The sequence below is a fragment of the Poecilia reticulata genome, chromosome 10 (genome assembly GCF_904066995.2).
Source record: "Poecilia reticulata chromosome 10, P_reticulata-male-v2, whole genome shotgun sequence".
Taxonomy (NCBI): Eukaryota; Metazoa; Chordata; class Actinopteri; order Cyprinodontiformes; family Poeciliidae; genus Poecilia; species Poecilia reticulata.
This window is the reverse complement of record NC_088839.1, coordinates 1,056,181-1,064,933: the sequence shown is the minus strand read 5'-3', so window position 1 is coordinate 1,064,933 and position 8,753 is coordinate 1,056,181. Positions and strand designations below refer to the sequence as shown.

General features: G+C 39.8%; 1 protein-coding gene across 2 annotated transcripts; it reads right to left on the bottom strand.

Moving 5' to 3' along the window:
* Nucleotides 1–36: 36 nt before the first annotated feature.
* On the bottom strand, nucleotides 37–8,087 carry LOC145553085 (histone RNA hairpin-binding protein-like). Of its 2 annotated transcripts, none has more exons than XM_081611625.1 (8): nucleotides 7,889–8,087; nucleotides 7,080–7,193; nucleotides 6,715–6,828; nucleotides 6,553–6,618; nucleotides 4,986–5,108; nucleotides 4,715–4,873; nucleotides 3,285–3,393; nucleotides 37–564 (listed from the first exon to the last, which is right to left on the bottom strand). In XM_081611625.1, the coding sequence occupies exons 1-8, from the start codon at nucleotides 7,945–7,947 to the stop codon at nucleotides 502–504; spliced, it is 807 nt and encodes a 268-aa protein (XP_081467751.1). In that variant the 5' UTR covers nucleotides 7,948–8,087; the 3' UTR covers nucleotides 37–501. The 2 variants fall into 2 exon arrangements, with proteins under 2 accessions (XP_081467751.1, XP_081467750.1); XM_081611624.1 differs by having other exon boundaries at nucleotides 6,553–6,624; nucleotides 7,889–8,086.
* Between the last annotated feature and the right edge of the window lie 666 nt (nucleotides 8,088–8,753).

Genomic DNA, 8,753 nt, shown 5'->3' with positions numbered 1-8,753 from the left:
CAACACTTTCTATTGATATAAACTTCATTAACAAAATAAAGTTTTCAGTGTGCTTTTTTATTTTAAACTCTTCAATATGAAACAGGAATAAAAACAAAACAGTTATAACTGTATACAAAAAAATTCAACAATTGACTTAAAACATTTTGGTGCTTCAATTTTCCACCCCCCTCCCATCCCAAAAGGGCTTATTTAAGACAAAACTATTTGTCCTCACTGAAATGGAATCTTCCAAAAGCAACATGCATCAGAGACATTAATTTCCCAATATTTGATTCATTGAAATGAGTCCAACTTGGTTAAAACAGGAGGTATAAAATCCTGTAAATAAGACTCCCTGAGCAGATGAATCTGTAAGAAATTTCAGCCTACAGACCAGGAACAAGCAAACTTTAAACAAGAAAACCAAAAGCATCCCCAACTTGCGAAGCAGTCACAGACACTGTCCATGTTAACTTTGAGAGACGTCAGTGTTAGGTGAAATCCTTGCGCATGTTGTCATCAGGCCACGTCAGGATCCTCTGTCTTCTTGACTTTAACTGGAGTAGCTGAACAGTCTTCATTCTAGACAAAACAGAGCACAACAGGTCAGGCTTGATAACATGTTCAGGGGAGGCACACAGCTACATTGGCTTTCAAAAAGTATTTAAGTGTTTGGTTTGGAAATTTGTTAACAGTGCATAAGTGAACCACCGAGTGTTTGAGGATCTGAATGAGATGAGGGCTGGTCTGTAATGAGACAGAAAGTATGATGCAGCTGTGACCTTTTATGCAGATATTAGTGAATCTTGATGTTTTATGGCGAATGGTCAGATTTGGAGGGTTGGCCACACCAATGTGCTTTGATGTACAAAAGTCTTTTATAACTTTTCATCATCTATGCTTCAAGACTTTGCTGAGTGATTCTGAAGTCTGTCTCAAAAGCTGTAGGAGGAGTTCACTCAGAAATGTCTATTTCAAAAACACAATGGTGGTTTTGACCCAAAATGGTCGCCGTCCTGTTGGATTTAGGCCACGGCTCCAAGAGACTTATGTATACTGAGTTTCATGATTCTGGGTTAACCCTCCTATTATGTTTGTTTCTGAGGTACAGCAATAATGTTCGTGGGTCAATTTGACCCGGAGAGTGTTTAGTCATGCAATAGTGTCAGAAACCAAAAAAATCCTCCAAAACTTTTTTGTGTCTGATTATTAACTCCAATACTAACCATTTCAATCAATATTTGTGCAATGATGTTTTTTTATTTCTCACAAATAAAGGATCAATAACGACAATTTACTCATTTGGACATAAAAAATATGATTTTAAATTTTTTATGCCCACTGAAAAAACCTAAACACAAAATGACCCTAACTATCCTTGAAAGTGATTTTTTGTAAAAAAAAAAAAAAATAATAAATAAATAAAAATTATATTACATTTAGATTTTGTTTTGAAGGGGTGATCTTTATAATTGAACTTGAGACACTTTTCTGCTCTGGGTCAAATTGACCCGCTGACTAAAATCATGACAAATGAGTCCTAAAGATGATCCTCCAGCTGGATGTCCAGTTTAAACCTGCATGTTCAAAACATAACTAGGTTTTTCATCACATGCTGCCCAGATTTTTATGCCATATTTAGCTGTGTGGAAGGCATATATTGCCTAAATGAGTAGGGTCGCTACTCATTTAGGCAATATATGCCTTCTGAATGCCAGGGTGATCTTTATGAATGCCACAAGCCTTTCATCCACTGTGACATGAGGGCCTGGGTTATAGAACAGGGGAAGTTACAACCCACATGTTCCACATTGTTCCATTGGCTGCTAGTTTGTCTTGTCCATTGATTGTCAAATTGGATTACTCTGGAGAAAAGTCTCCAGAAACATTATGGCCTGAAATATTACCCTGCCTGTCTCTGCATCCCTTAGACTGGCTGTTGATTCATTCTTTGACTTATAAACTCTGGTCAGAATGAGGACCTCCCCCCCCCCAAATATGCATGTAAATGCATTTGATCCAGCTCCTTCCAGTTCTCTCCAAAAACTCGCCTTCCTTTTAGATTTGTCATTTCAACAATGATTTTCTGTATTGCACTAGGCATGAGTAGCTCAAAGACTGACTGTGGGTCTGTGAGGGTTAGTGATGTGAGTTTCTGCCATCCTAGTCGGCCCTGGAATGATCAACAAGAAGTTCCAGAGCTTCCAGGGTTTTCATCTTTTTATTTCCCTGCGGCTCATTTCCTGATCTCTGACAGTGACGATATCACATGTACCTTCAGTGTGTAATGTGTTTAGGACTCCCTTGCAGAGAGTATTTCAGGGGGGGCTGCAAATGTGTAAAATGAACCATTTTCATTTTATACATAGAGTGCACCTATTAAGACAAATAGAAAAAGTTTCATGCTGAAAAAATACTTCTATTTTTTAAAAAAATTTTAAACTTTTAAATGGGTCAAATTGACCCGCAACATAACAGGGGGGTTAAAGCATGACTTGTGGATGGTTATTAACCTATGCAGACGCTGCCCGCCATGCGGCGTACAAGCATGAGACGCATTTATAAGGCTTCGTAATAACAGACAGCATACCGAGTTTTCATTTCAACTCTGTTGGACAGCACGGACTTCAAACTTTATAAAAGTGGTGTTTTTATATTGGTTTTGTGGTTATTTACTTCAAAATAAAGCCAGAAATATGATCGATCATTTCCGCCTTATTTTGTGGGGTCTAAATGTACCACATTTCGTAACAACCAATGAAAATGTGTTGACGGTCTGTTGCTAGGTAGAACGGAGACACACGCGGAGAGAGAGGAGGGGGAGGGGGGAATAGGATACGGCAAGAGACTAGGGCGCAGTGATGCTGTGGATTTTACCAAGAGTGCTTCGATGGGTTTTTTAGACTATAAGTGTGTTAGAGTTCGTGGTGTGTGCAGTGTTAGTAGAAGTTTTGCTTGCTATCGCTACATGGCTTTATAGCGAGTGCTGACACACTGAGAAGAGAAAGAATGCGCACCGGGATGGCCATTTAGACCTCGACTCCAAAGGGTTAAGTGTTCTAGGGGGCAATGTAGAGGAATTAAACTACACCCACCAGAGATTGTTATAGATTCCTGTTGGGGAGCGGATAAGGACTGATCCTACTGAGTTTGATGCAGCTCCGACAGAATTTGTGGAATTTAGAACCAAATGTGTGGCAACGGCATTAGAGGTGACTTCACCATGCTGCTACACCCACCTCCCAAACTGAAACCAGTCAGTGTTGGAAACCAAGTCAGTAGCAGCCTGTAGAGCAGCTCACCTCGGCTGTAGAGCTGTGGACCAGCAGGGAAGACGGTGCGTTCTGGGAATCAGCCAAGGCAGGAAAGTCCAACTCAATGTCCACAATATCATCAAGGTCCAGCTCCTCTCTGCAGAAACCAAGCAGTGACTCATCATGGTCATGCAGGTCATCAAGGCGTTACCACTTGTTGACCATGTGCCACAAGGACACTCAGGGTGCCAACACATTAATCATTTCACACTCAGATTTCAACTTTTTTTTTTTTAAGTTGCTGTTATTTTGTTTTTAACTTTGTTCCTTCCTCATATCCTGACAACACAATTCTGAAGGACTTTTTATTGTCCTTCAGAACAACATTTTGGATCTTTATTTAAAAAGATCCAAAATGCAGAATTGTCACAACTGGATTTAATGTTTTTTCACTAACAGATGATTCTTTAATGCATACTTTGTGAAACCTTGGTGATAAATCAGCTGTGAGTAAATTTGTTTAACAACCAGGTACAGTATTTGGACCCATCTCTGTCTATGGGCTGCGTTCACACAGTAGGCAAATGCTCCACTAAATGATGTTATTGGCTGTGGGTTTTTTTTGTCAGCTTTGACATGTTATGACCTTATGATTATATTATTGTCTCCCATTGCTGGATAAATTTTAAAATTCATAATTACTGCCTTAAGCAGAGCGCTGCTGTGTGATGTCAATGTTCTTCTCCACATGCGGATTGCTTTGGGGACATAAACACTTCACACAGAAGTCTCATTGCTGTCGGGTTTAATTAATATGAATGACCAGGCAAAAAAAAAAAAAAAAAAAGTGGATTTCAATTTCAATAACTCACTAAATAAAATGATCAATGAGCTTGCCAATTTCTCAAGATGTGTTGATGCAAATCTTTACAAAATTGATATTGAAAAAAACAAGAAATTGGGGGGGTGACATGAAACTAGCTGACTAAAATATTTAGCCTTACTATACATATCCTGTGAAATTCTGCTTTCACCGAATAAAAATAAAGTCTGGAAACTGTTCTCCAGATTATTCAAATGTGCAAAATAATTTTTAAAAAATGCAACTATTTTCCAGGCTCCGTAGGAATTCTGGAGATTGTGGGACTTTCTAGACCATTGGTTTTTAACCCTGGTCTTCAAGGGACAATCCCCTGAATATTTGAGGCATTTACCTGTTTTCAACACATCTGATTTCAATTGATGGCTGATTTACAAGCTTTTGTTGATCTGCAATCACCCGACAGGGTGTGTAAAAGCAGGGAAACATCTAAAACATGCAGGGCGGTATGTCTTGAGAACCAGGATGGGAAACACTGTGTTTCAGTGTTTATTGCTCTGCTCATTTTGTTTTCCTTCTCTTTCAGCTTCATGACCCGGCCTGCCAGAGTAATGATGAAGTAGTTACTGGAAACCTGAGGGAGCCAGTGTTTTCTTACATATTGTCACTGAGGGTGTGTTCCTGGCTGCAGCCTGCAGGGGGGTCCCAGGCATGCAGCTTAACTCTCCACAGTTTGATCTGCTGATCCCAGGAACGCCGACTGTACTTCCTGAACTTGTTGGGAGTCTTTGGGTGAACGCCCGGCTGTCGCATGTGCCTGAAAACAGAAAGGGTTCATGTTTGTACATTTAGCATTTAAACACTCAAGACCTGCTGTCTATGTTCAATGTTGCTTTAAGATGCGGACACTGTAACATGCACCATCTTACTTTGGCACCTCCTTGATGTAACGGTCATAGGCCAGGGTGTTCTTGCCGTAGCTGATCTGCTTTTGTCTTCGCATCAATACAGCTTCGTCAGTCTCCATGTTTTCACCCTCTCTGGAGTCACAGCTGCAGTACACAGATATGTTATTGTCCTTTAACTAAAAACCTGACAGAACTGATTCCACAATCCAAAGATGAAGTGACAACAGCTTTTTGCAAAACCAATTTCTGTCCTTAAGAGCAAGTTCCAATCAAAAAAAATTCTAACGAGAACTTGGAGCAAGCTCAGAGGAGGTGTGAACATGGCATACATGATCTGAAGGTTGATTGGCTTAAAGAAGAACCCCAACCTGTCATAGGACGAGCAGATGATGATGATATATTTGCTTGGTGCAGTGCTAATGAGACATCTGCGAAATAACTTGAGATATGGAGCTGAGCAGTCAGTTTTCACGGGCCAACAGGTTCTCATCCCATCAGTGAAAGGTTTAGTGTTGCAGGGTTATGGAACAGATTTTCACTGAAGAGAGTAGTTTTCTTGAGGAAAGCCAGTAAAGTATGCTGACCCATGAGAGGCTGATGGGCCAAAAGCTGCTTCTCCACTAGAGAATCTTAAGCAGTGTCCAGACCACATGTGTAAACTGAATGACCGTTCTGTCTGGATGTGGCCTTGCTGCTACTCTCATTTTAGACAGCAGCAGTTTCTGCAGAGTAGAGGAACTCAATGATGCCTGATCCCTGCTGAGCCACAGCAGATCACATGCCCGTCAGCTGAAAAGCCAGCCAGACTGTGCTACCTATCAATCCATCTTACCTTGTGGTAATGTGCATGCGCACATCGATGCTACGTCACTTTCTGCTTACTCATCAGATTTCTTACAAATACATCCTACCTGTGGAAGTTTTATTTCGTCCGTTTTATTTTATCAAAGATTAAGGTAAGCTTTATTTGATTTATTTCATACCTGGCTTTTCTTAAGTTGTTGTATTACTTTATGTTTTAAGTTTACATGACAGGCAGCTTGTAACTATATTTGTAAATGGCTTTAGTTTGCCATTTATGGGTAGGATATTTTAATGAGAGAAATGATAATCTTGTGGTTTCGTCATGCACATAAATTGTTCCAATGCTAAGCTAAGCATAACTCCTAAGCTTCCATTTCAGTCCTGTCACTCAAAGAATGTTATCCGATGATAATATTTTACATTAACACAACCTGCTAGTTTTTGGTTTGTGAACATGACGGTAGCAGTTTAGATGCATAGCATCAACACAAAGACATGACTATCTAGCCATCCTATGGTAGGAAAATCTGACGAGGTAGCACCGATAGAACACTGGCCACAACATTAGCACCCCAAATACTATCGGACTGTTCTGCTGGATTTAAAGTCGACTCATTCACCCATTAGTTACTTTTACCAGCTAATTAAACTCTTCCTTCCAAACCAACGTGATGCTTTCACATTCCTAATTATGTATGTCACTGCATCTGTAATGCTTCCTGCTTTAAACTTTTGTTTAACGTTTGAGTCATCGAATAGATATTCTTGATGATGCCATGTTTACCTGCCAGAGGAGCCAGATGAAGTTTTTCTCTCCCTCTGATTGACCTCTGAACCTAGTATCCTCCTCCTGTATCTGAACAGGGGGCACATAACATCAACAAACAAGTAATAATGACAGCATTCAAGAAGACTACTGAAATTAAAATGAAAAACATTCTTTTACCGTTGCATATCTCTGTGAACATCTCGCCTCATCTCTTCGTCCTCCACCTGGCTCCCCCAGTCAGACTGCCGGCCACATCGAGACACAGGCGCTGCGCTCTCTGGCGTGGTGAAACTGGGGGGCAAAGAAGAGTTCAGGCCTCCTTAAAATCAAACTCAATTCAATAACAGAAGCAGCAGGCGGAGCAGCTAGCTGAAGCCGTCTGACTGCAACTGGCAGTGAGCATTACATCTCTTAGAGAAGCTGCTAACAATTATAAAGGCTTTCTTCAATAAATATTTGAATGATAACATTCCAGATATGCAGTTTCTGATTCAAGAAAACAGTTCAATAAGTAGGCATGCCTGTTTCAAACAAACTCATACCTGGAATTTCTGCTGTCAGAGTGTCCATCATCACCGTCCTCGTCACTGTGGCTCCTCAGACTTCCATCTATTCCTCTCTTCCGGCAGTGGGACCACCGAGACGGGCCACTGCTCCTGTATCCCAACAAAACATCGAGGATCTTAGTTTGGACCTGTAGTTAAACATCTCAGTCCTAGCACAGTAAAAGAAAGCCTCTGTGTGGATACACTCTGTGGCAACACTGACGGTACAGCTGGCCATAGCTTTTCCTGCAGAACAAATGAGCAACACAAAGCAAAAGGCTCCATTCAAGAAAATACACAACATGCTGATATGGCTGAAAAAGCCTTTGTGAAGGTCAACAGAACAGGCCGGACATTCATTTACAACAGCCGATGAATTGACTGATAATTAGCAGAAGCTGATGAACGAGTTTTAAAACTTCTCCCGCCATTTGCTTCTTTCTTCGAATCCTCCATAGATCCATTTAGTTGAGTGGCAGGGATCCACAGCTTTCAGTCGATTGATCTTTGATGCCAATGTTAGTCATGTATCCGTTCAACCAGATCCGTTTTCGACAATTGTTTTCACAGAAAAAAAATCGTTTTCATTCACATGTTGTTTTTCTTCACATAAGACAAAGCGAACATAAAAAGCTAACGGAGCAACAAAATAGCAGATACGCTACGTTCTGTCATTTACTTTCTGAAACTGATAGAGGCCTTTTACCGAGCTAAAATGAACCATAATAGTAACAACATAGTAAGATTTCTAACATACTGGTAACAAAACAAAGCTAACTCAAGTAGCTAACTGCATTCAAACATACCTGTGTTTAAAGTCACTATCGTGAGCGTCGCTGCGCGTGGCTCTGTATCTGTGAGACATTTTTAATATAATATGCTAAATTAGAGTGAATTCGCTGAGCTAAAGGACAGCAGTCTGATCTAGACAGACCCGCCAAATGAACAAGAAGCGCGGCCACAAACGACACAACCAGTCACGTGAACGGAAAAGGCGGATCCTTTACTTCGTCTTTGTTTTCTTTCTGGGTGAATCTGAATCCAAAGGTTGTAATACTGCCACCTTCTGGACTCACTTTATAACTACAAACCAAAGCAATCTCAGTTACTTACCACACGAGGCACGTCACTTTTTTTGAAATGTAATAAAGTTTTTGATTTGTTTTTCTTGGTTAAGATTGTGAGTGAAACATGTGAAGCCCTGTATCATTCATTGGTTGAGGATTATCTCAAGGTAACCAATACGATTTTTGACTAATATATTCCATTCCATGTATGAAATTGACACTTTGCAAACACCAAAATTTCATTAAAATATAGCTGAATTATGACTTCTTGTGGCATTCAAATTTCAAAGTAATGTTCTACTCACAGCCAATGAGATCTGTTGTTGAACTTGTGAACATTAATTAACTGAAATGAAATATTTAATAAAAGTATATTTTGCCATATGTCTTCTTTGTGCATAATTGTATTGAAATTTAATCCAATCTTATGTTTAAAATTAAGCAGTCATTCATATTATGAAATAATTATTCTTTGAAATAAAAGCTAAAGTGTTTAAGATCTTTCAACTGTTTTATAAAATGAACATTTCAGACCCCTAATATAGAGAAGTGGCTGGAAATTGCTAGAAATTTTCTTCTTCTTCTTCTTCTTCTTCTTCTTCTT